General features: G+C 45.1%; 1 protein-coding gene across 1 annotated transcript in view; it reads left to right on the top strand.

The window, feature by feature from the left end:
- The window catches only part of LOC138565287 (zinc finger protein 665-like), a 124,049-nt gene that overhangs the window by 53,410 nt on the left and 43,078 nt on the right, over positions 1-27,561 (top strand). Inside the window, exon 2 of the mRNA XM_069642968.1 lies at positions 14,437-15,482. Coding sequence (XP_069499069.1) covers positions 14,651-15,482 — 832 coding nt within the window. The 5' untranslated portion in view covers positions 14,437-14,650. The remainder of the gene's footprint in view (positions 1-14,436; positions 15,483-27,561) is intronic.

Raw genomic sequence — 27,561 nt, 5'->3', positions numbered from 1 at the left:
CCAGAAATACATTTCCGCTTCATGGTCCGATTCAGAACACGGAGACTGCTCAAGAGACATCCAGGGTGTGAAAGGATGCTTTTTGTGGCATGTAGTTGGCTGCTTCGACCGCAAGATCTATATTTGTACACTCAAAACAGCAATTAAAATGACCGCTATGGAAATGGTTGCAGGTGCTCCAGAAGTAGTCCCTCTTCCATTTCCATTGTGGTGCGATAATGGGGCTGGAGCGTGGGAGGCTGCGTGTGGCTTCAGAGCAGGTAAGTGCATGCATCTTAACTTCAAGTTTATTTCCATTACTCCATTAAAACTGGATAAAATACATAAGTATTCAGTACAAAACATAACAATCTCATAGTGTTAACCGAAAAACATAACATTCCCCTCTAAAAAGCATTTCTCAACAGCAAAACAAATGGGCTATTAAGCTTATATAAATATAACAAAGCTGGTCTGCAGTATCTAATACTCGTTTTTCTGAATACCAGGTGTGATGAACCTAGCAACATTGTCACTGATTCTTCGGAGGGAAGCTTTTCTTACGTGAAGGGAGGATAGCTCAGCGGCAACGTGCACACCTTGAAAGCAAGACGACACAGATCTACACAGGTTGGATCACCAGGTCCGCGCTTAGAAACTTCTGGTCTTAGATCAGAATAATCCTTCGCCTGTATTTCTTTGTTGGGCTTTTCAACATTCTTGTATGGCTTATTGTAATGTAGACTGAGAATTCCCAGGCTTTCCTATCCAGCAACCCTATTTACATCCCCCCATTTAATAGTACTGAGATGAGGAAGAGGGATGGAATAATGAGGATGACTAGTAAGCCAGCACCATATTCTAGATGTTGGAAAATGCATAGACATTAAAAACCGACACTGCTAAACACGACGAGAGACTAACCTGTCCTGCGTACAGAGAGGTGGAGCTTAGAGGAGTTCTCTGCATAATTGCCACAGGGAGCTGCCGAATGAAGGGAAAGGCAAAGCGGGAATCAACGGGCTGACTAAACGCACTCCCAGTCAGAGGGCTTAGAGCAAAGGAGACAGTGAGAAGTGAGGCATGAGGCATCACCAGTGAAAACCGGTAAGACCAGGGAAAGCAAGTGGGATACCGGGGAGTGCTAGGGCAAATGCTGTGTACCATTGACTATGCAAGAGAGTCCAATTAAAGGAACTGGAACAATTTATACGAATATGAACATTTTTGAGAAAGGGTTGGTGACCCAATACATGAAAAGCATTATTTCCTGGATACAGAAGAGTGAATGGTGAACAGAAAAGCCCTGGTAGGAGCTTGAACCAGGCAAACAGCAAGTCTGGGACTTGCACCCATGAGTGGATATAAAAATCCCTGGAAGGAGAGTAAACCAGGCAGTCTGGGACCCACACCCAAGTCACAACTTTGCGATATCCTGGCAGGAGAGTAAACCAGGAGTAAGAAAAGATTGAGAAAGCTCAGAGGTAAACACCTCTCTTTGAAATTGTGATACTCCATGGAAAAAAGGGAAGAACTATACCCCTTTGGAGGATAATTGATGTCCAGAGAACGAGTGATTAAATATCCAAAAAGAACATTGTATATAAAGGATACTCAAGGGAAGAATCGCCCTCCTTAAGTAAACCTGGAATGTGTTAAAGTGACCACAATGTAGGGGAAGGGATGACAGCCTTTCTGGTGGAACGTTATTGGTTATCTTTTCTGCACCTTAGAACGTTATGTTTGGAACTTTTACAGGAATTCCTGATTTGCACATTATATTGACTTTAGCATTTAAGGGTCAGTTGTGATTATGGGCACAGGATGCTTTTTGGTTCCTGACAGAGACGTTCCTTAGTTTTGCAGAGGTAGGGAAACCCCTCTTAATGTTAGGGATAGATAGGATTTCTCCAAACCCATTTTTAGTTTGCGATAAATAAAAGTCTGTAACCAACACTTAAAATGCCACTGTGTCCGAGGCTTACTCTTGATCCCTTACACAGGGCAATACCAGTTATAGACCTAAGGAATGAATACAGTGGACAAAATGCTAAATGCAGCAGGTCCTCGGCCATGCCATGGTCACATTGGCAGAGTGTAATTTGGTAGCACTTCCTTTCTCCTTGGCTATTACAGAATGCAGTGGAAATAGGTTTAACCTAAATTTAACCCAAAGGGGGTCAGAATAAAGTGTTTTACCTCTTGACGAGTATTGCTCTGGACCAGGGGATATTTGTTAGAGCAAATAAAGCGGAAATAGACAGTTTTGTCAATTTCACTGACACTCTGTGTGATCATAGCATTCAAAGAAGTGGCTCATTAAAAACTTCTTGGATCCAAGTTCTAAACCCTCTGCATTTGGAATCAAGGAATCTAAAGCAGTCCTGCCAGATTGGCTAAAAAAAACGTACTTGCTCTTAGCCTTGGAGTGTTACAGAAGGTGATGTGTAGAAGATCAGAGCCTCTGCCCACTCCAGTTTCTGGTTATGGCACGCCTCTGCCCACTCCAGTTTCTGGTTTTGGCACATTATGTGGTAGGGAGGTTTTACTGTGCCTGTTTAATGGGGATGGGGCAACGGGAGAGGGAGTGGGCTGGGTAGGGGCAGCATGAGGGAGGTGGAAGGCAGTGTGGAGGATCGGAAGACATTTTAAGCATGTTATTTATTCTAAAGTGACATAAGGCTTTGCTCTCCCTATATCTTTGGGGTGTTCCCTACCTATTGTAATAACTAACGTGCTCGTCAGTCAGGATGAATGTCCAAAAGCAAGTCCCTTCACTCTCCAAATCTGACCTATCTGACCCTAGCACTAATGTAAACAAGCCCTGGAGAATGACCCTCTTACGTTTTTTTGTCACATGGTTTTCTATGTTCTTTTGTTCTCTTCAATAGACCATATGCAACCAGTCTCTTGTTATCTTCTGGATTCAGTTCTGTGACGCTTGTAGGGACTGATAGCTTTCCTCTGCCTTTCATGCAAACAGTGTTACTTTTGTATAAGTTCCTTCCCTCTTTCTTGTCACGTTCTAGCCTCTCTTCCCAGATTGCCGTTTCATATGAGATTTGACTTCCTGGCCTCCTGGGTGTGTGTTTCCCGAATGTCTGCATTATATTCTCCTTCTCATCTTCGGGACCTGGGCTGTCTTTTCCCTTCTCCCAGAGCAACTCTACTCCTCTGCCACTTTGTGTATTTCATGTAGCTCTGCCCTTCCTGAACATGGTTCTCATTCCTCCGGTTATTTCCAATACTTTTCTCATTAGCACTGGGACGAGCTGTGCTCGAATTATGAGTCCCTCTCAACGGACTGGTTATCCCAGTCCCTGTATTACCTTCTATTACGAGGGTTTTTGAGAGGTTTGCAGTCAAACAAAACTGTCCCACGGCGATTGCATGACAATAGTTACTTGTTCCAGTTGCCAAGCATAGGTCAATCCCGCTAATGTGACTGCCTCATTGCACAAGTTATTTTTTAGAAAGGTGGGGTTGTGTCCAAATGCACCAACTGGTGTGTTGTATTTCTATAACTTTTCAAATAAGAGAGATGTCCTGTAGCTCAATTTTCTTTGTGTGCATTGCTCATAGGTATTTCTCAAAATGTTCGACTTTATTTCCCATATTTTTCATTTATCTTAAATCAATGTTGTTTTGGTAATATGGGCCACGATGCGTCAGTCACGTCACAATGTCTCCGATACGAGGGATAATGTCACTGGTGCTAGTAAGGTCTTGGACTCTCTTTCTGCTTCTTCTGTTTCACATGTGTTTTTGTTTTCAACTTTCTAATCCAACTTGTGCTGTATCTCGGTTTGGGAGTGGGTTGCTGTCGTCAGTGTCATCAGTGCTGTTCTGTGGGCAGACTTGCTGCTTTGGTGTCACGCCACCCTCGAACAGTCTCTTCAATCGTGTTGTATTTTCTTCTGTTCCGATACGCCAGTCGCCCAGCGTCTTTGGCTCCACGCCCGAGCCCTATTGGCTTACGCAGGCTCTGCATTCTGCGAGAGCTCGACCTCCTTCTGCTCTTCTACACTCTGGGGAATTCCCATGTTCTCTATGATTTCTGGCTTCTCTCGGCTTCTAGATCTCTCTTGCCGTCTCTCTCTCATTATATCATGGATTAAGGCGCTATATAAAACAATAAATACAAATACAAATCATCCCTTTTCAGCATCCTCAGCACAGTCCCTTGGAGGGCCTGAGTTAAAGGGATAGTCTTACTTTCCTGTTGTGGATAGCATAGGTTCCCTTAATTTTTATTTATTTATTTTAGATTTGTAAAGCACACTAACAGCCCATGGGCATTGATGGGCTGTGGCAGGAAACTGTCTTAGTTCCAGGAAGATTGCTTTGCTCATGGTTACAGTGAGCGTGCAGCCTAACAATGTGAATTTAGTAGGATGCATACATAGGTGGTTACAGGTTTGGTATATCATATAGTAACAATGAAGGTTACATCATATAGAAAGTAGAAACATGCAGCCTAAGTAGAAACAATGGGACCAGTAGGACTCGTTTATACAAACAGCATAGTTTTTACGCCTTCCAGAAGGCTATATGCGACTCAATACTTCTAATGTGGGGTGGTAGTGTGTTCCAGTGGGTCGCGGCCATGACGTGTACTCTAGATCCTGCTGCGTGAATCCTCCGGGTTTTAGGAGTAGGGATTCGGTTGGTGTAAGCTGTTCTTGTGGGTCTGGCTGTGATGGGTTTGGTGATTCTTTGTGAAAGGTAGAGGGGGGCCATGTTATGGACGTATTTGTGCGTAAGGGCGAGAGTTTTAAAGACTATCTGCTCTTTTACGGGGAGCCAGTGAACCTGCTTGCTGGTCTCTGAAATATGGTCTATCTTGGAAATGCTGGTGGAGGCCCTGAGGGCATTATTTTGGACAGTTTGGCGTTTACTGATGTTTTTAGCGGCAGAAAAGGTCTAGCTGCCTTGAGCAGTTTAGAATGGTAGGCTGCTGCAGATGCAATGGCGTTGATCTGCCTGATCATTGAGAGGTTGGAGTCCAAGAATACACCCAAGGTCTTGACAGCTTGAGATACAGAGATTGGTATATTAACAATCGTAAAGGAGCTGTATTGTTTGTCCAGTTTTTTTGAGGGTTGCACGTGATACAATTAGCAGAAGTTTGTTTTCTTCACCGTTAAAGCACAACCAGTTTTCTTAAATATCAGAGAGGAAACCCGGTAGACTACTGTACAAACAGGTTGGCAGTGTCTACTCTGTCTATATCCAGGTTGATCAATATCAAAATATAATAGAAGACAGAGCTAGCGATACAGGTACTATTCTCAAAACAACTACAAGGAAGGGGGGACCAGACACATCTAAAAAATTATAACATCATTTTTAATAATAAGTCAGAAAGGTTAAAAAACATGATTAAATTCAATGGTCCACAATACAAAACTTTGCAAAAAAATGTCGCAAAAAAAGATAGAAATACGTAATAGGCCGTAAATGCTAGCCAAAACAAATTCAAGAAAAACAAAGTACATCTAGGACAACCTGCTGTGTACCAAACTCCATTTGGATTAGTATGTCATATTGTCACATCTGTTTTCAATCCAGAGAGCTGTCTCAACATGTTTCTGTTCACAAGCACAAATAACGAACATTCATCAGGAGAAAACAGTTATAACGAAAAACCTAGTTCCTATAGATTCACAAACTTGATTTGGGTCAGTCTCATAGCACCTGTAGAGTTAATAAAATATAAAAACAAAGGATCAGCTGATGTATAGCTACATTACTTCGTAAAGTTCTAACTTGCTGAACTAGAGGACCAAAAAAGGAAAAATTACCTTGTCTGGTGCTTGTGGGGGCTCGCAACCTCAATGGATCAGTTGGAGTAGGAGGATGCATCTGTCCTACAAAGTATATAATACAAGAAAAGCTACTAACATAAGCTTTTACGACATAGCAATATCAGTGCTCACAACACAATCACCAAACCAGTAGATAAAACCAAAAAAACCCCCAAAAATTCCCAAAATGTCCACCATCAGGTAGAGCGGTTACTACAAGTAGTGCTGAGGGATGTGGCTCACCTGCCTATATAGATAGAGGGCAGGCCAGACGGCGACTCAAGACCGGTACGGGATGCACTCCAATACACGTATCTGGTGTTGGGCTCCACGGAACAGGTAGCACCCGACAAGATTCAAAATATCCTGCAAACGAAGGCCAGAGACTAGTCACGAGGGTGAGTGTCACGCTCACCTGATTCCCACGGGGGCGCTGGCCTGGTTTCGAGTGCTGATGCCTCTTCAATGGTGAAGCGCAGGGCTCTGAAGATGGATAGGATGGGCCCCTCTACTCTGGCTAAACTGGCTCGCAGGAATATCCTCCTGTACGTGAAAAGGGAGTATTACAATCTGGCGGAATAATGCTCGAGCCTCCCACTTCCTTCCAACCCTCCTCGATACCCTTCCACGATCCCCCGTGAAGTCTCACCTTAGGGTCTGAAAGGACGAGCTCTCCATCCTGCTTCTGACGCAGGGGCGCGTTGAACCCAGTTACTTCACTGGATTGACGTTGGATGGGAGTTCAGGTAAGCTTGATTATACTGGTAAGGCGCTGTAAAAGTTCTGTTGCAAGTTCAAAAGTTCAAGCTTTAAATAATAATGTTCATTGTCTTTTTCAGGTGATGAATGAAGATTCCTTTGGAGACTTCTTGCAATAAAGCGCTAATGTTGATGTCTTTTCCCCATAGGGGCCGGGGTTCGGAATGCCGGAGATATGGGGCCGACCCGAAGTGAAAAGTGCAGTTCCAGTAAAGATCAGGTAAGTCCTAGATGAGCGCTCAGGTAATGTTTTTGCATTCGCTCATCTAATGTCTTTGTCTTTTTTCCCCATAAGGGCCGGGGTCCGGAAAATGCCTGGAAGCAGCAAGACCCGAAATGAAATGGGAATGACCCAACAGGTAAGTCTTAGAAGGAAACTGAGCTTTTCCTGTTCCCTTCCTTCTCTCACCTTGTGTTCTTGTCTTTTTCTCTCTAGGCTCTGGGAAGTGGCTGCGGATCCGGTTGATCGCTGCTGAAGATGGAGGCGCCCAAGAAAGGTGAGTGAAATGCAGCGCTGCAGCGATCAGAGCGAAATGCTTTTAAAAATGATGTTTTCCTTTTCAGGATCGTCGGTGAAATGTCTCTGTGATGCAGGTTTAGCAGGTAAGGACTTCTTCCTCTCGAATTCTCTTCTTATCACCCTTTGCAGGTGTCCCAGGATGCTGACAGGCGTGGCTGAAGTCCAGAAGCAGGAGCAGACACGGTGAGCGTCCAGCTGCTAGGTGCAGAACAACACGAAGCACGTGTGGCTGTTTGGGTGGGGTTTAAATAGCTTTGGAAGAAGTTCCAGGTATGTATCCTTCCACCGATCAGGTATGTATCCTTTCCCGACCACACCCAGGTGGAAAGTAGTCCCACAGGTAAAGTAGTCCCATTCAGGCATCAAGAGGTCCTGGATGTAGCAGCATGGTCTGCATCAGGTAAGTGCACATAAAAACACTTGAACACATGTCCAGCTTTATGAGCCTGGCGCCCAAGGCGCCAGGACTGGGGTCCAACATGAGCCTGGCGCCTAAGGCGCCAGGACTGCGTCCAAAGGGCCCCAGCTTGGGCCCGCTGGAACTTCCCTGGGGGGGAATGATGCCTGCCTCTGGGGTTGCTGGGTCGGACCTGGCTCCTTGGAGGTAGGCATCATGACAGTGAGGGTGTCAGAACGTAGTCAATAAGATGAAGCTACTATGATTCATCCGGATAGACCATAAGTACTAATGGGAACGATGTGGGGAACAGGCAAAAAGACAGGGTGCCCAAACACATATTTAAAAATAATATTTTAAGCCCCACCGAGGCAACGGGGAAAATACCATTAAAAGGAGTGCCCCATGGACGGAATGGATAGCCCGTCATTAGTTAGTAAATTACCATACGTATGGCAATTGGTACAAGCGCTCCCGTGCGTTGCTAATAAAAGCGGCATAGCGCGGTAAACTACCTCAGAAGCACCGCACCCTTAAGTACAGTAGCAATCCGTTATCAAAAGCAGACCCGCAACTAGCATGAGGCAAAGTCAAAACCCAGGGATTAACAAACCTGCCGCATTTAGAAATGCAGTACAAAGGATATAAGTGCAGCCAAGGGAAAATGTTCAAACACTTTAGCTTAGAACATCTCGCTCGCGAGTTTACAGGATGCAAAGGAATACACGTTTACAACACTGTGGGGAAACAGAAAACATAATGAGGCTCCCGTGCTGATCAAAAGGTGAGTCAGCGCTCAAGACGCCTAGGAAGGGGTGCATACCTGCAAGCCGCGGTCCAGCGTAGGAATGTGCCTCTTAACGCTGCAGGTAACGCTAAGGGAAGGCTGTCTGCGTAAGGTAGATAGTCGTGTGGATGTCATCATGGAGACGACCATTAGTCCTATTACTGTGTCCATGAAGTTGAACACGAAGACAAGAAGGAGTTACAGAAAAGTAAGGTAAAAGGGCGGCATCTTAGGACGGCAGTTCGGCCATCCTCTAAATGGAGTTCCCTACACAATTGACAAACAGTGAAATGATGCCCTAGATGGGATAAGCAATGTACAGTAAAAAGAGTATTCAGATCACACCGAATGCACTCAAAGAATGAAATACGTCAAAGATGTAACGTTCAACCAGAGACATAACACGGATGACCCTCAGCGAGAGTCGCATTAATGAAGATGGCTAGAAACCCTATCCAGTGATGAAGGTAAACACTGAAAGGACAGGGCAAAGAATAATAAGTGAAGTGACGGCAAATGTCAGATATTACCAAAGTGAGGTAAAGGGTTGAAACGGCACCTCCTTGAGGATCGATCCAGACCAAAGTCATATACCCCTCCAATCAAGGAGGGTGGGATGCTACCCATATGCGACACCAAAAAGCATGGGACTGCACAAATAGATATAAAATAAATGCCTGTACATAAATAATGAAGAAATACATGGGGAGGGGCGCAGTGTATAGATGGTTATGCCAATATACCAGGAGGATGGAAAGAGGGGCCATCAACAAATAATAGAAAAGGTAGAACACGACCTTGCTAGCAGGGGCCAGCAAACCCTAGCTTCCCATGGAACCTCAGGAGCTGAGTATAGATGAAAAGTGGCATTAATTCCAAGACAGAGAGAGTACTCTAAAAGGGAGTAAGAAATGGTTATAAATAATCGCACATAAAACTCAGGAGTGTATTTTATGCCATTCAACAGACTCGTTCAAGCCTGGGACATCACTATGCAACATGTAAATCATTTTTTGTTCACTTTTAAACAGCCTTTTTCAAGTTCTTGGGAATTACCCCCTTTCAGAGACATCAAAATAGTCCATATAAAGTCCTCATGATCATACTTTAGCAAACTAAAGTGTTTAATTAGAGGTGCATTCTCAATTTTGTTTTTTATACAGCTTTGGTGCTCCATTATTCGGGTCTTTACTTTTCGAATTGTCTTTCCCACGTATAGTAATCCACATCTGCATGTAATTAAATAGACAGCAAACTCGGTATTACAATTAGTAGGACTTTTTTGGATCCAGAGTTTAGGACCACCAATATCAACTTCTTTGCTCCTAGAGGTTAGTTTGCAGACCCCACAGGAACCACAAGGATAGTGTCCCATAGAGGGTTGAGTTTGGGGGCAGGTGGGGTTATGCATTTCAATTTGCTGTTGCTCACTCTGTTACCTATAGTAGTGCTTTTTTTATAAGCAAAAATTGGGAGTGGTAGCGGTTGAAAGGCTGTATTGAACATTTTTCAATGTTTCTTGATAATATTGGTAATTTTAAAACTTTGGTCCGTGAAGGTGTTGACACAGACAATTCGTTCATCTTTTGTTTTAGCCGGTTTCGGTTCCAACAGCGCCTCTCGGTTATTATTAAAGGCCTATATGTAAATCTATAGGAACTAGGTTTTTCGTTGTAACTGTTTCTCCTGATGAATGTTCGTTATTTGTGCTTGTGAACAGAAACATGTTGAGACAGCTCTCTGCTTTGAAAGCAGAGATGTGACAATATGACATACTAATCCAAATGGAGTTTGGTACACAGCAGGTTGTCCTAGATGTACTTTGCTTTTCTTGAATTTGTTTTAGCTAGCATTTACTGCCTATTACGTATTCCTGTTTTTTTGCGAAGTTTTGTATTGTGGACCATTGAATTTAATCATGTTTTTTTTAACCTTTCTGACTTAAAAATGATGTTGTAATTTTTTAGATGTGTCTGGTCCCCCCTTCCTTTTAGATGTTTTGAGAATAGTACCTGTATCGCTAGCTCTGTCTTCTATTATATTTTGACAACCAGTTTTCTGCCATCCCAGTTTGGATGGTGTAGTAAATGGAGTTGAGGGTTTCCATGTTGTACTCATAGTTACCGGTGATGGGGATGAGGACCCAAGGTCTTGACGGCTTCAGATACAGAGATTGGTATATTAACAATCGTAAAGGAGCTGTATTGTTCAGGTTTTTTAGGGTTGCAGGTGATACAATTAGCAGAAGTCCTGCATGTCATCAGCATAATTAGTGTATGTGATGCCCAATGCGTCCAGAATGTTGAACAGTGGCCTCGTGAACAAGTTGTAAAGGGTAGGTGAGATGCAGGAGCTCTGTGGGACTCCGCATTTTATGTTACTCCGGTGGGAACAGGCTGAGTCAGAGAAGACTTTCATAACCCTTTCCTGGAAAAACAAGGTGATCTAAGCTATGGACATAGGGGAGAAATTGGCAGCGGAAGAGAGATGGTGGCAAAGAGTATTATGGTCCACCAAATCAAAAGTTGCAGACAGATCAAGGAGCAGGAGGAGGGCAGGTTTGTCCTCTATCGTCCATTTGGTTTTTTTCTAACGTCGTCCATTTGGTTTTTGAGGTCTAAAAGTGCAGTTTCGATCCCGTGTCCAGGACGGAAGCATGACTGCGAGAAGGTGGATTGCCTCGAGGACAGTTTGGACTTGCAGATAAGCTGCCTTGTCGAGGATTTTTAATGGAAAGGGAACCGTGGTGATGGGTCTGTAGTTCCCTAGGACAGTCGGGTTGAGTGCAGGTTTCTTAATGAGAGGGCATACCCATGCTTCCTTGAGACTGTTGGGACATGTGCTATTGTGAAGGAGGCATTCATAAAGGCTGTAAGGAAAGGGGCGGGGAGGGGGCACAATCTTTGAGGTGAGCTGGGCAGGCGTCTCCTTTGCAATAAGAGGATTTGATAGATTTAAGGAGGGCGATGACTTCTTGTCCGTTCATTTCCTTCAAGGCGAAGGGGACGGGGGGAGAGTCACCAGAAGTGCTAGTGTGGAGGTTAGATATTTGGTGTCTAAGTGCTTGTTGATGGGTGAGGATTTTGTTTTGAAGAGTGTTGAGTTTGTCAAACATATTAGATTGGATACCATTGCACCAGTCTTCGTCTTTGTGGAGGGTCGGTGGGGGGGGGTGTCTCCAACTCTCTGAAGATGGCAAATGTCTTTGGTCCCTGATTTAGCATTTTGCTATTCTAGTGTTAAACAAGGTGGCTTTAGCTTTGATTATAGTGGCTTTGTATTCTTTTGAGATAACCTTAAAAGCTAGCTTGAAAAAGTCATTAGGGTTAGCTTTCTAGTAAGAGAGTGCTGCCCTTTTCCTGGGACGTAGCTCAAGAAGCTCTTGGGAGAACTAAGCATTTGAGTGCTTGGTGCTCTTAGCTTTCCTTAGGGTGAATGGGTTGATGGCGTTGACCGCTTGGGTGATGTGAGTTTTGAAAGCACTAGCAAGAGTTTCTGGGTCACTGGAGAACGGGGGCTGAAGTGCAGGCACCAAGAGGTAAGGTGTGAGCTTTTCCTTAGTGAGCTTGCGGTGGGTGCCAGGGGGAGGGGAGTCTCTTGCTTAGGGGACCCCTTAGTGGTGTTGAGATCAAATGGAATGGAATGGTGATCAGACCAGGGAATGGGAGAAATGTCTGTGACCGTGAGAGAGCAGTTATGGTGGGCAACCCAGTCAAGGGTGCACCCTTTAATGTGAGTAGGCTCCGTAATGACCTGTATGAACCCGAGGGTAGATACTGATTTATTCACGGAGGCTGCTTGGGTGGTGGTAGGGTCGTTAAGACCTAGGTTGAGATCACCCAGGAGGATAGATTTGGTGGACTTTTTTAGGTCATCAGAGAGGCTGTGAATGAAGGCTTCTTAGAAGTCGGAGACTGGCCCTGGTGGTCGATAGACAACATGGAGAGCAATGAGACAGTTAGGTGAAGGGTTAACTTTAAGGAGAAGATAATCACTATCCTAGCCAAGTTCCCCTTCCACCCTCCTGATCGGGATGGCCTCTTTGGCAATAAGAGCTACCCCTCCACCTTTCTGGAGTGGGCGGTCTTGCCTAAAAATAGTGTAACCTGATGGGATAGCCAGGGCTGGGCCGGACGCTTCGTTAAGCCAGGTTTCACTAATTATCAAGCGATCAAGGTTACAGCTGGTAATTATGTCCTGAACGTCCATGGCATAGGCTGGGAGTGAGCGGGCGTTGATGAGGGCGCAACTGAGAGGGGTATTTGGTAGGGCCTTATGGGCGATAATTGGAGTCAGTGTGGCATGCAAAGTGACAAGTGGTGGTGTAGGTACCAGCGGTGTGGTATCCTGGGTAGTAACAGGGACAGGCATGGCAGTCATGGTGGCAGGTGATAGCATATGCACCTTCATAGTGGCATTAAGAGCATAATCTGTTACAGGCAGGGTGGGGTTGGCTAAGGGTGTTGGGACATGTACATTCAATGCTGCAGTATCGGCAATATTTGGCAGCGGCAATACAGAATTAGCAGTATTTGGCAGCGGCAATACAGAATTGGCAGTATTTGGCAGCGGCAATACAGAATTGGCAGTATTTGTCACAGGCAATACAGAATTAGCAGTATTTGGCACAGACAATACAGAATTAGCAGTATTTGGCAGCAGCAGTACAGAATTAGCAGTATTTGGCAGCGGCAATACAGAATTAGCACTATTTGGCATAGGCAATACAGAATTAGCAATATTTGGCAGCGGCAATACAGAATTGGCAACAGATAGTATCAGGGGGGCATACCATGAGGCCTGATAGGGAGATGGTAGCATATGTGCATTCATAGTGGCATCGAAGGCATAATCAGACACGTCAACCTCTGGCAAGGTGAGGGTGACCAAGTGGGTTAGGACCTGTGTATTTAGATCAGCACAATCAACAGAATTAGGCATTGGCATGGCGGCCACGGGTGGTAGTGCAGGGACGTGCACTAGACCATCCTGGGCGAAGGCTGAACTTACATGGGTAGAAACAAGCGGATTCCGTGCTGATTAGTCTGCAGGTGAGGGTGACGACTGTGGGCAAGTAGCAGTAGAGGGCGACGAAGATTTGGGGCCAGAGCCTTTGTTCTGTAATGGTGATACTCGCTGGAATGGACAATGAGATCATGTGCCCCATACCTCGTACTGTAGTAAGTAGGTCAGGAGAATAGTCTTGATTGGATAAGGGGGCAATTGTAGCACAACATATGGCTTGTGTGCTTAATACTGGAATAGCCTCCGGTTGTGTGAAATAAGCACCCGACAGGGTTCCATACTCCAATGTCTCGTGTGCGGAGGACTTTGCATATGCGAGATTGCGGGCAATCGGTTTATGAATGTTCACAGGGGGGAATGTAAACCTAGCCCTTAGTCGCGCGTTCCTTATGTGAGGAGGCGGGTGATGGGAGACAAGTGGGGCTGAGAAGGTACGCGTACGGAGGCGTGCGCTTCTACCGGATAATACGGCCGACATGGATGGGTGCAAGGTAACGGCAGGGCCCACAGAAACAGCACGGCTGTGGATGGTAACATTTCATTTTAGTGCCATATGACCCTTACCTTGACGAGATGGTATGATGAGAGGGATGGCGACACATGGCATCTTCGAGCAGCGGAGAGCTGTAGAGAGGGAGATTGGCCTTTTCTTCTGGCCTTCTCTTCTCGACTTTATAGAATTGATAATGTTATGTTAGGCAAATCCATATAGGCCATCACTTTGAGGGCATCAGGGAGTTCCTCACGGGAACGGGAGTCCTTGTCCCTAAGGGGGGAGTGTCTCCCGGCGAGGTTTCACTTGCCTCAACCTCTAGGGAGGGTGTTGCAGAGTGGGTCCACCTCCATAGACTCATGGAGATTTGTGGGCGCCCCCTTGGGGAGTAAGGACACATTCCCTCAATTTGTCACAGCAGACGACCAGCCAACAGCTTGCACGGAAACTGTGCTTCTCTTAAGTACAGCTCTGCTCCGAACATCCCGATTTACTGCTCACACCACCTGGATGCTAATAAACAAACCATGGATTAAGAGTGGAGTCAAAGCCCTTTGTGGTTGAATTTATTTGTTTGATGATTAAAGCATGGGGTTGGCGAAGACCATGTATTCATTGGAACTCTTATCTAGCACAAGATTTATATTTGTTCATTTTCTCCTTCTGCAGACACCCAAGACCTGGATATTCGGAACTCTAAGTGGCAGGAAGAAAAGCGAAACGTTCATCTGAGCTTGGAAGAGCAACACAACACACAGCCGCTGTTCATAAAGTCTGTACCAAACGTGCCCTACCTGAGCTTGTCTTCCAGGTTGACCATTCTGGCAGTCTTGTGGCTCAGGGCTCTTGAGGGGCAATAGGTGAAGAGGTTGGGTAGCTGACAATGTCAGACATTATAGCTAAGAGTTCCTCCCAAATCTCCCACTCAAAAAATGATCGAGGCCATTTTGATTCGGACACGCCCACAGCAGATGTCCACAACTTGGTCATTTTATCCACTCTCAATAAGCTGGAAGAAAAAGTGGATCGCTTGCAGAGTATCATGGAGGACATTCCTGTTAAAGTTGTTGGACTTTTGGAGCAAATGTGGCTAACAAAATGTGAGGATTTCATGAAAATGTGTATAGGCTCTCTGGAGAGGGTCAGTCAAGTAACCGTTGGTGACTGCAATCTCAATGAATATCCTACAACCCCACTTGTGGTTGGTCCGGCGGAGTCAAGCTTGTGGGTTCAACAAGTGTTTCCTAATGGGCACCATGAAGAGCCCAGCCAGTGCATACAGCCAGCCTTTACTGATGGTCCGTTACAACAGAACCAGGGTGCACAACCAGTGTTTAGTGATGCGCAGAGCCCTGCGCGTAATCTCTGCATACAGCCAGTGTTTAATGACGAGAATGGCACCACACATCAGAGCGTCAAGCTCGAACCTCTTTCTCCTGTTGAAAAGGAGCAAGAGGAGAACCAAGATCTGCAGCAAGTGCTTTGCAGTGAACATGGTCTCGATTGGAAGTGCAAGCCAGAACCTGTATCTCCTGGTAGTCAGGGGTCAGATGAGAGTAACGAGCTGGATCCTTTGCATCCCTTTGAACACGGCCCACACAAGCCATCAGCATTCCTGGGATCCGACTCTCCTTCTGCAGATGAAGCTGTCTGCACCGACTCTTTGGCAAGAAGAGATGCAAACTCAGAGATGCCTCTGTGCAAAGCCACCACAGGTAGGACACAGAATGGGAAGGGAGCTTAGACCAATGCAGCCTTATCGTGAAAGGGATTGTTAGGTAATAAGCACAGCAGTAAAGTCAGTGCATGTTTTATAGTTAAACAAATCAATGTCACAGATGGCCTAAAGTACACGCCAACTCTGAGAGATGGTTCAAGGGTTTTTATTAAAATGTTTGTCAGGTCGCTAGGCGCTGTCCGACACTCTCGTCTAAAGTAAGCAGTTTCCACCCTAGCCCAGACATCTCCTCTTCCCAAGTTTGTATATAGAGCTTATCGACTGCTAAGGCAATCACTTTATCTTTCTTATCCCCCTCTGGGACTTTCTAGGCTAGCTCTACTCTACCGTTCAGGCTAGTCCTACTCTAGTGTTAGTTCTAAGGGTTTCTAGGGTTGTGCCTCTTAGATACTCAAGCTCCACCTAGTGGACTTCCTGTCATGCCCTGATGTTCCACTCCCTGTATCCGTCTATTACTCTCCTTCCTCCTGCTACTTTCCTCTCTTCAACTACACCCACCTCCTCAGTCCCTTTCACGTCTCACCTTTTACCTCCTACCTCCATGTTACTTCTTCTGTACTACTACTTTTTACACCTGTATTACTCTCCCCTCTGCACACTACCACTAATGCTCTCTCATCTCCACACCACCACTGCTCTTCCTTCTCCAATCTACTACACTCCCCTCTCCACACTACTGCTCTTCCCTCCCCCACACTATGACCCTTCCCTCTCTACACTACTGCTCTTTCACACTGCTACTGATCTCCCCTCTCCACTTACTACTACTAACCTTCTCTCTCCACTTACTACTACTCTTCCTTCACTCTACTTTTACTCTTCCCTCTCCACTCTACAAAGTCTCTTCTTTCTCCACTAAATACTACTCTTCCTTCTCCACTACTAATCTTCCCTCTCCACACTACTACTAATCTTCCCTCTCCACTCTACTACTACTCTTCCTTCTCTACTCTATTACTCTTCCCTCTCCACACTGCTCTTCCCACTCCACTCTACTACTACTACTACTACTACTACTACTCTTCCCTCTCCACACGACTACTCTTTCCTCTTCACACTACTGCTTTTCCCTCTCTATGCTACTACTATTATTCCCTCTCCACACTACTACTACTCTTCCCTCTCCACACGACTACTACTCTTCCCTCTCTACATTACAACTCCTCTTCCCTCTCCCCACTACAACTGCTACTCTACCCTCTTCATACAACTACTACTTTTTTTTAATTGTGTTATAGTTCATAGAACTTTTCACAAATTTATATCAAAACACATACAAAATAGGTAAACAGCACTTCCTAAAAATTACAACAGATTCGGCAGTAAAAACAGAGAAAAAGAGAGCACAAACGTAGAATGATAAAACAGAAGCACAATCAACAAAATAAGAAAGAAAAAGAGAAGAAAAGTAAAAGAACACTTAAGAAGAATCATCATCACAATAAAAAAAAAGGCACAACAGATTTATAAATCTGGACAGAGCTTAAATCAGACAAATATGAAATACAATTGCAACACAAACTTATTCATTGGTTGCCCAAATGGGTACCTAGTTCACTATCAAGGTCCATCAGCATTTTAACCTCCTCTTCAAATTTGCATAAGCGTTCATTTGCCACCTTCCAAATCTGGGTGATAGCAATAGCCACGCTATTATTCCTCCCAGAGAGGCACCTCAGCCAAAAGATTTCACTTTCAGTATATATCTGATCATAATCGAATTTGGCAAAATATTTGTCATAGGTCAATCTCATCTTCTGACAAAAGCTGAGTACATGTCTAGCTGTTTTCACCCTAGAATCGTCGGCACATATTCTGCAAGTCCTTCTCTCAACAGATAAATTAATCCAGGAACCCTGTACCCACGATACATTTAGACAATTAAGTCTAATATCTAGAAATATTCTGCGATTAGCCTGAGAAGGCATACGTTTCAGATAGCCTTGGGGCTCTTTAAATATAAAAGGCATCTTAGCAAATGTGCTTACTCTTCCCTCACCACTCTATTACTACTCTTCCCTCACCACTCTGCTACTACTCTTTCCTCTCCCCACTACTACTCTTCCCTCCTCTATTACTACTCTTCCCTATCCACATTACTTATCCATCTCCACTCTACTGCTACTCTTCCCTCTCCAGTCTACTACTACCCTTCCCTCACCACTCTACTACTCTTTCCTCTCCCCACTACTACTCCTCTCCCCTCTCCACACTATTACTCCTCTTCCCTCTCCACACTAATACCCTTCCCTCTCCACTCTACTACTGCTTTTCCTCTCCACTCTACTACTGCCCTTCCCTCTTCATAATTCCCCTACACTTCCCTCTCCACACTACTACTACTTTTCCCTCTCCACTCTAGTACTCTTCTTCTCCACACTACTGCTCTTCCCTTGTCACACTTCTACTATTCTTCCCTCTCCACACTTCTAATGTTCTAATGCTGATCCCTCACCACTCTACTACTCCTCTTCCCTCTCCACACTATTACTCCTCTTCCCTCTCCTGTACTATTTTTCCTCTCCACTGTACTGTTCCTCTCCACTCTACTAATCTTCCCTCTCTACCCTACTACTACTCTTCCCAGCTGCTCTACTACTACTCTTCTCTACTCTTCCTCTCCACGCAACTACTCTTCCCTCTCCACTCTACTGCTACTCTTCCCTGGATGTCACATGTTTGTAAAGCGCCAAATGTAGCTCCTGGTAGCTGCTGCTTTCAAACTAACCAGGCTTTCCTAGGCTGGAAGCAGGAGCTAAATAGCTTCCAGTTCCCCTCAATGTCTAACCCTGCTACTACTACTCTTCCCTCTCCCCTCTACTACTACTACTGTTCCCTCTCCACTATAATATTCTTCCCTCTCCACACTTCTACTCTTCCCTCTCCACTCTACTAGTACTCTTCTCCACAATACTACTCCCCCCAGTCTACCACTCTTCCCTCCACTCTACTACTAGTCTTCCCTCACCACACTTCTCCTACTCTTCCCTCTCCACACTACTACTCCTCTTCCCTCCTGCTCATCTACTACTCTTCCCACTCCACACTACTACTGCTCTTCCCTCTCCTCTCTACTACTACTCTTCCCTCTGTGCATTACTACTCCTCTTCCTTCTCCACTCTACTACTCTTCCCCTCTATTCTACTACTGCTCTTCCCTCTGCACTCTACTGCTACTCTTCCCTCTCCACTATACTGTTAATCTTCCCACTCCACTCTACTGTTAGTCTTCCCACTCCACTCTACTGCTACTCTTCCCTGGATGTCACATGTTTGTAAAGCACCAACTGGCCTCGGGAGCCAAATGTAGCTCCTGGTAGCTGCTGTTATCAAACTAACCAGGCTTTCCTAGGCTGGAGGTAGGAGCTAAATAGTTTCCACTTCGCCTCAATGTCTAACCCTGCTACTACTACTCTTCCCTCTCCCCTCTACTACTACTACTCTTCCCTCTCCACTCTACTACTGTTCCCTCTTCACTATACTATTCTTCCCTCTCCACACTTCTACTCTTCCCTCTCCACTCTACTAGTACTCTTCCTTCTCCACACTACTACTCCCCCCAGTCTACCACTCTTCCCTCCACTCTACTACTAGTCTTCCCTCTCCACACTACTACTTCCCTTCCCTCCTGCTCATCTACTACTGTTCCCACTCCACACTACTACTGCTCTTCCCTCTCCTCTCTACTACTCTTCCCCTCTATTCTACTACTACTCATCCCTCTCCACTCTATTACTCTTCCCTCTCTAGTCTACTACTCTTTGCCCTCCACACTACTACTACTCTCCCCACGCCACACAACTACTACCCTTCCCTCTCCACTCTACTACTACTTACTCTTCCCCTCTACTCTACTACTACTCCCCCTTCACTCTACTACTACTCCTCCCTTTCCATACTTCTACTCTTCCCTCTCTACTCTACTACTATTCTTCCTTCTCCACACTACTACTCTTCCCTCCCACTCTATTACTACTCTTCTCTCTCTGCACTTCTACTACTCTTCCCTCTTCACACTACTTCTACTCTTCCCTTTCCACTCTACTACTACTGCTTCCACTCCACTCTACTACTACTACTACTACTCTTTTGCCACACTACTCCTCTTCCCTCGCCATACTACTACTCCTCTTCCTTCTCTGCACTACTACTCCTCTTCCTCTCCACTCTCCAACTCTTCCTCTCCACTCTACTACTACTACTCTTCCCTCTCCACACTTCTACTCTTCCCACCCACTCTAGTACTCTTTCCTTTGTCCACTACTACTATTCTTCCCTCTCCACACTACTCCTCTTGTCAGGTCCAGCTTCAGAATTGCTGCAGGAGTGATAGCCCACCAACCCCTTACGCCTGCCGGCCTAATAATCCCTTTAGATACGACTATCAAGCTGGCAAACCCAAGGGGAAAGGGAAAGTGGATAAAATAATAAATGCAGGTTCTTTTCTAGTGCCCTTGTCTCCTGCTCTTTTCCTTGAACTAGACTGTGCTGTTGAAGACCTAGAAATAATCACAACCAGATTACTCACAGCTCTCCCTTCTAACTCTCAAATTACTTCAGGTTTCCTAATCCAACCCACTTCCCTTCAATACTGCCTATGCATTCCTTGCCGATTGGCTCTTGTATGTTGAATGTTGTGTTTAACTCTCTTTAAATAAGTCTTTATTGAGATTACTGCTTATAACCTTTCTGTAATTGCTTTTTGTCTGTATTAAAACTGGTAACCTTTAAAGTTATAGACCTTTCCGAAGGAATTTTCAGGCTCTTATCTCTGTACATCAAAAGATTATTCTCCCCTGTTTGCAATGAGTTTCTGAAGATACGCGAGTCCGCTCTTCCTATGCCCCTGGTTCTTCAATGTCGGTTCTTCAATGTCTACATGACTGCCCTTGCACATGCGATTGCCACATTCTTCTCTAACTTCCAGTGTAATGCGGATGAAACGCAACTCTCCTTCAGGCTACCCTCAGCCACCTCCTCTACCTCGCTCAAATCTGACGGTCCCCAATTCAGTCATGGTGTGCTGCAAGCAACCTCTGCCTCAAGCCAGTAAGACTGAGTTTGTTTGCATTGGGACTCCTGTTCCTGCTTTCCCACTCTCACTCTTGCCGGCCTCCCTGGCTCTGCATCTGCACCCACCTGCGAGGCAGAAAACTTTGGGGTCATCTTCGACTCCACTCTCTCCTTCTCCTCTCACATTTTGGACTTCTCTAAAAAGTCCTGTTAGGCAAGATTGTACGAGTACCCTTTGGTTGTAGGGGAGTTACACAGAGATTCACAGTGACAAGTATTCAAATAAACACTTATACACACGGTTTCTTGAATAAACAATTTATTAATGTATTTATCAGTCAGTTAGAATAAGCCTTAGATTCTAAATCAGTAAAGACCCTTTTGGGATGGCCCACAGTCACAACCTACAACCTCAGGTGACTTCAATAGCTAGGGTGCTGGGGACATTAATATCTTACTGTTGCATTTAGAATACTCTTAGGAATTGGTCAAAGGAAAAGCTTATTAGAACAAGCAAGAGATCACAAATATTCTTAAGCAGGCACATACTTTTGTATCCCCTAAGCAGAGTCATTCAGTATAACAGGTTAAGCCAAAGTCAATGGGCAAATGTCTTATATGGGCTGAAGCACTTCTGGTAGGTAAGTAAGAAAAGTCTTTGCACAATGTTTCAGAAGTCTTTGAAGAAAAGAAGAATCAATGTAGGGCCCCAAGCTGTTTAGGCTTGTGAGTAGTAGAAGATGCAAGCAACTCTACAGCAAGAGGTAAGTTCTCGCAGACTTTACAGTACCTTTGTATTGAAGAAAAAGTGCAGCAGACGACTCCTGTTCCTGTGCAGCTCTGCAGATCTCACTGTTCCTGGGCCTCAGTCATGGGGACAAGAGGGAGGACTTCTGGGGACTCCTGCACTGCAATGGGAATGTCACAGCTCGCAACCAACAATCTTCAAACAAGTGGCACTTCAGTGTTGCAGCTCCTCGCGACTACCGCAAATAGCAACACCGCCATTTCTGTCTGTCGAGATGGACTTTCCTTGCTTTGGGGTCCTGCACTCTGTTGAGGGGGCTCAGTCCTGCTTCCTGGGAGTCCGGAGGATCTTCCCGGAGCTCTTGGCCAACTTAAAAGCAGCGTACACAATCTAGTGTTCCTCTCCCTGGCATTTCGGGTTCCAGCAGCAACTCTGTGGAAATGTAATCAGCTCTTAGAGAATGTCTAGGTGGCTTACTTTGATTGGTCCCACCAACTCAAAGGGAGAAGTCGTCCTTGCAGGCGCTTCTCTGTCTATACGAATTTGGATTTTTAGCACAGCAACAGAGCTTCACTGGGCAAACCAACGGTCTAGGAGTTGCAGCAGGCGTCCTCTTCAAGTTCTTTGGTTCCTTCGTCCAGTGGTCGACTCTGCCTTCCAAGCCAAGAGACTCGCCTTTTATTCAGTTCTCTCCCATTTATTCCAGCCTAGCTGTCAGTCACCCAGCAGGGTGGTTGTCCTTGCCGGACAGTCAGCTGGCCAATCACTACAGAGTGCATTTGGGTCTCCTAGGAGACTAAGCACAGGGAGATCGGGCACCTCCCTCACTTCTTGCCTAGCCCAGGCACCCTGGAGCTAGAGGCGGGCTTCACTCGTGAATCCCGCTAAAGGCAAAGCGAACAAAGGGACCAAAACAGAGTAAATCTCAAGAAGGACCTTTCCACAAAGAAATGGCGAAAAAAGAAGACCGTGGCCATGTTGACAAAAACTGCAGCTGCGAACGCAGCCCGCGGTAAATGCACACCATGGTAGTTAAAAGTAAACCACTGTTACAAATGTAAGTAAAGTCCATTTCAATTTACTGCTCTGGGAAACAGTAGTTTATCGCAGAGAAGGTATTTAAACCTTTGGGAAATTTGAAAGACTTCCCTGTGCCACTGTACTGACGGTGCTCCGTGACACAATGTAAAAGATGATGCCTATGTAGTTTGTCAGACTCCATAACCAAAAGACACACAGAGTTCAAAAATCACATTTGAAATACATGAGAGAGTGGGAAAAAAGAGTCTCACTCTCTCCAGGTAACGAAATCAAGTCCTCAAAATCCAGCAAAGTTGTTGGGGGTCTCTAAGGTGGGGGGGTATTAGCACATTTCTGATAATTCTCCCTAACAAGTCCGACTACCAGCTACACCTCCTCCGAGGTACTCTTCATTTTCTCACCTTCCCCCAGCGGCTCACTGTCACCAGAGCCCTGGTTCTCTCTAGGCTGGACTACTCCAACAGCCTCTTTCTAAACCTCCCTGTCTCTGCTCTGCGCCCTCTGCAACTCATCCAGAACAGAACCGCAAGAGTTATCCTTGGCCTCAAGCCCAGGGGACTGCATCTCTATGGCACTGAAATCCCTCCACTGGCTTGCCGTGTCTGCAAGGATCAAGTTCAAGACCCTCTGCATTGTCCACAAGGCTTTCTGGGGCCTGGGACCTACCTATCTGCAATGTTGCCTACATAAATATTGTCCTTCCCGAGCCTACCGCTCATCTACCTCCAACCTTCTGCGAGTGAGTCTGTTCTCCAAGCAGAGATTTGGAGGGAGATCTTTATCCTCTGCAGGGCCCTCCCTAAGGAATAGCCTCCCTGACACACTCCGTCTTGAGCCTGATCTCCTTAAGTTCCGGAAACTCCTTAAGACATTCCTCTTCTCCTCTTCCTTCTCTCTCCCGCTACCCTGCTAACCTTTCTCTCCGCACTATCCCTCTCTCCCTCCATTTCTGTGCAGCCTGCTGACTGGCCGCCTAGTTTACCTCAGAGTCCCACAGGTCCTTGGCACTCGCCAGTCCTCTTGCACTTGCTTCCAGGCCTTGCACTTGCCTCATCGTTACTTCACTTGGTCAATGACCCATGATAGTGGCATCTCTCAGCACTTACCTCAGCTTCTGACTGACTGGGTGCACTTGATCACCCCCCGCCCCTGCACTTGTCCCCCCACTCCCCTGCACTTGTCCCCCCACTCCCCTGCACCTGTCTGCGCACTTGCACGATCTGAATGCACCATGCCTTGAAGATCGTCGATTTTTTTCTTTTTTCTTTTTATTTGTATCTGGCTCAACATCAAGCCTTTACAAAATCTACATAAGGAAACATATTAAGATACTCTTAAAACATCACATTTTTTTACAATTCATTAGTTCTCATAAAACACTTATTAAATTGACTTATTGCGTTTCCCTTTGATTCAATTAAGATTATTTATCTGATCTAAAATTCAATAATTGGACCTTAAAATTATTTGACGTGAACTCCATGTGCCTTCACATTCCATCAGTAAATGCCTGAGAGATTGTTTTGCTGGAACTGTGCAGATTTTACATCATTCTTTTGCTCCATCTCCCTGCTTTCTTCTTTCCAACACTTCTCCACAGTGTACTAAGTTCAACCTAATCCTTAGGAAATTGTTCCGTAAATAACTATTTGGGAATTTCATAAGATAGTCCGACAAGCAACCAAGTTTCTTTTCACCCTGGAAAAAAAGATTTTTAGAGGAGGACATTCTGACCTTTTCAATATTCCCAATCCAATCCATAGTTTCCAATCCATAGTTTCCAAATGGATTGTACTTAAGGGTTTCTACATCAGAGTCCGCCTTACGTAGAGCCCTACTCACTCTACTTTCAAAAGCTGCTAAAATCGCAGACTTAGATTGTGACATGTGACATCTAATGTCACCATAAAGACTAGACCCCTTAGCAGTAATGATTTCCCGATACAGTGAAACTAGTTTCCAATTAACAATACATTCCAAGGATTTAAGTCCAAGTCCACATCTAATGCTCCAACCTGGAGCACAAGCAGGGAGACCCAATAGTTTCTTCCATAGTTGAGCTTCAAATATATGCCACTTTGTTGACCAAAGCCACGGTTTGGTCTCCAATCCATACAGGATTACAGGCACTACTTTTGCCACATAAAACTTAAGCAGCGGCAGAATTGAGAACTTACAGAATTTGGAATTCAGTTTACGCATTTATGCAACACTCTTCTTTATCTTTGCCGCAATCGCGGCCTCCACCTTGTAAGCCGCAGGCGAGGTGTAAACATAACCCAAATATTTCATCACCTCAACCTTTTGTATCTTTTGGCCTTCTAGAACCTAGAATCTAGAAGATCGTCTATCTGTTTTTCCCTTGTCTCCCCTCCTTGCATGTTGGTGCCTCAATGCACTTGGCAAAAACTGCAGAATCGTCGTCGGACCTATTTGCTGTTATATACACCGTTAGTTTTATTATATGTATTTGTTCCATGCACCCACTTTGTCCGTGCAGCCTTGCATCATTCAGAAATTCAAGGGCTCTGAATGACTGTTGTGTTTTCCCCTTGTTCCCTCCTTCCTTGAGCACTTTGAAACACTTGCTTTGTGTATATGCGCTTTAAAAATAAACAATACCATACCATACAGCCATTACAGACTGGTCCCCCAGACACACGGGCGGCACTCCCATCAATACGGACAGGTCTATCGTATTAGATTCCTTGAGAGCACCATCCGCTTCCATCACTCGATCTTCCGAAGTCAATGATGTACTAACTGGCACTGTTAACTGCAAGAGAGCGCTGAATAATATCTGCACTGCGAGCACTTTACATGTGGACTAGCACCGTTGTTTTCAGATGGTACCTGCGTAATAGTCATAGATGTAACTTAACCGGCATCATAGAGTGCCACAGACCGACTTGCGCAAATAGGTCCCAAGACTACAAGCACTCCGGGAATTGTAGTTCCCGAACGTACAACACGTAACAGCAGGAGTTCGAATCCAGATGGTCTTAGACTCTGCAATGCATTACGGGAAACAGAAGAGAATAAAACCCAGAGGGTATAACTATTCACATCTGGATGTACAGTGGAAATTCACTCAACAGTATGGCACGCACACAGATACTAATGTACAGCTAAAATCAATAGAAATTCCAATGTCTGTAAAAACGACTAAAATATAATCTAAAAACTGAATACAGTCAGTACGGTCAAACACACAATAAATAAAGCACTATTCAGTAAACTCGACTGAGATAGGTGGCGGGAGGGGGGTGCAAATGCAAGATAGACTATCCTGTTTATTACATTATGTTTTGGTAAAATGATAAATATTTATTTTTTTAATTTAAAAACTGTCACGACCCCTTCTGGGGTAGGACTGGCTTTGGATTCCACCCTGGTAGGCCTCCCACGCTGGTGACAAGGTCAGATTACTTACCTTCTCACACTTCACCCTTAACCCCCCCACCCCTGCTCTCCACCCACACCCAACCCAACAAGTCCTCCCCTTCTCCCTGGCTATTATCTCACTTACCCCTCACAAACACTATAGGAATGTTTTTCAACTTTTGGACCTGTCTGAGACATGGGTTGTATAGTGAAAAAATAGTACCCAATAAAACCTTCTCTGGTAGTCCGGCATTACGATCATGATGGTGACTTGGGGGTATAGATCAATGACTCCATAGACAAATTCAATGTGTGCCATACTTCCTGGGTGCAGCTCTTCTACAGCTATCATGTCGGCCCAGACTCTGGTTTTCTTGCTCCACAAGTCTAGTAGAGCTTTGGCCTGAAGGCCTTGGACCATAAGGGGAGGTGACACTTATTTTCGGTTTCCTCTGTAGTGCATATGGTCAATGCTGTATTGTAGGCTCCAGACTTCTTAATCGCTGACCAGGCACGTGAGTGCTGGCGCGTGAGGACATGCTGGTTAGTGCTGGTTGTGTGGGGCTTGTGGCTCCCTCCCCTACTGCTCACCTAGCTCGCAGATAAATCAAAAATAAAATATTACAAACATTTTGACTTTAGTCTTTGCCGAGTTATCATGTCGGCCTCCTTGCTAATGAATTCTAAATTGGAATGGCAGACTCCTAATGATTCGAGATCTTGTTCACTTTTATCTTCTCTCAAAGCAGTTGGGTTGACTCAACTTGTTGACCAACAAACGCACCGAGACAGACACACACTGGACTGGATTTTAGCCCAAATTTTCTGTAACCTTTGTGTGCAGGATTGCCATTGGTCGAATCACTCCTTGATCACTGTAAATATAGGATTACCATCAGCTCCTCCTAAACTTGGCACTAACCCCTGCATTGAAGTGAATTACAGGAAAACCAGAGATATCGCTCCTCAGGATTTTTCTAACACTCTTGTGTCCAATCTGGGCACTATTGCACTGTTTAACGATCCATCTGACTTAGCACTTTATTTGGTCAATGCCCTTCAGGTGTCCATTGATGCCCTCACTCCAGAAACAATTATGACAAAGAAAATAGAAACCCTTAAGAAATGCTGATTTGATGACACCATTATCGAACTGAGAAAAGTCAAAAGAGCCTCTGAAAGCGAATGGCAAAAGAATCCATTCTCCAGTACCCTGGGCACTTATAAAAAGGCGACACATAATTACCAAACAATTTTTTTTTTTTTTAACAATTTTTATTATTTTAAAAAAAAACACTCCAAACATTACAACTTTTAGGACATACATAATCAATATCAAATAAACACATTATTTGTTTCCTGTCCTCCCCCCTCCCTCCCCACAAACACGAGTCGTTTCATCAGTGTCATCTGCATGAGTATTTTCGGGAAACTCAGTGTTTGTTGACTCATCTGAGTCCTCCGTTTCATGACTGACCTGGTGAGGGGTAGCCATCGAGGTCACCAGTTGCCTCCAGGCTATCAGGGGACCTACCTCCTCTTCTCCCCCCCTGGTGACAGCCTCAAACCAGACCACAGTTTTCGCTTCTGCCCATCTCACGAGGTCCGCCCACCATATCTCGACTCTAGGCCTATGGGCCGCCTACCAACACATTGCAATCCTGCGCTTGGCCAGGATATATGCTAGGTCCTTCATTTTTCTGATATGCCTTAAATTGCGTGGCCTGGGGAAATGCCCAAGCATGCATGCCGCAGCAGACCCCACATCTAGCACCACACCCCCATCGGCCATTTAATCTTTATTTCTTCCCAAAATTTGCGCACCTCTGGGCAAGCCCAGAACATGTGCAGCAACCCTGCCTCCCCTACC

Source organism: Ambystoma mexicanum, chromosome 1p, assembly GCF_040938575.1.
Source record: "Ambystoma mexicanum isolate Mex_15411 chromosome 1p, UKY_AmexF1_1, whole genome shotgun sequence".
NCBI lineage: Eukaryota > Metazoa > Chordata > Amphibia > Caudata > Ambystomatidae > Ambystoma > Ambystoma mexicanum.
Note: the sequence above shows the minus strand (reverse complement) of the source record. Positions and strands in the feature narration are given on the sequence as shown.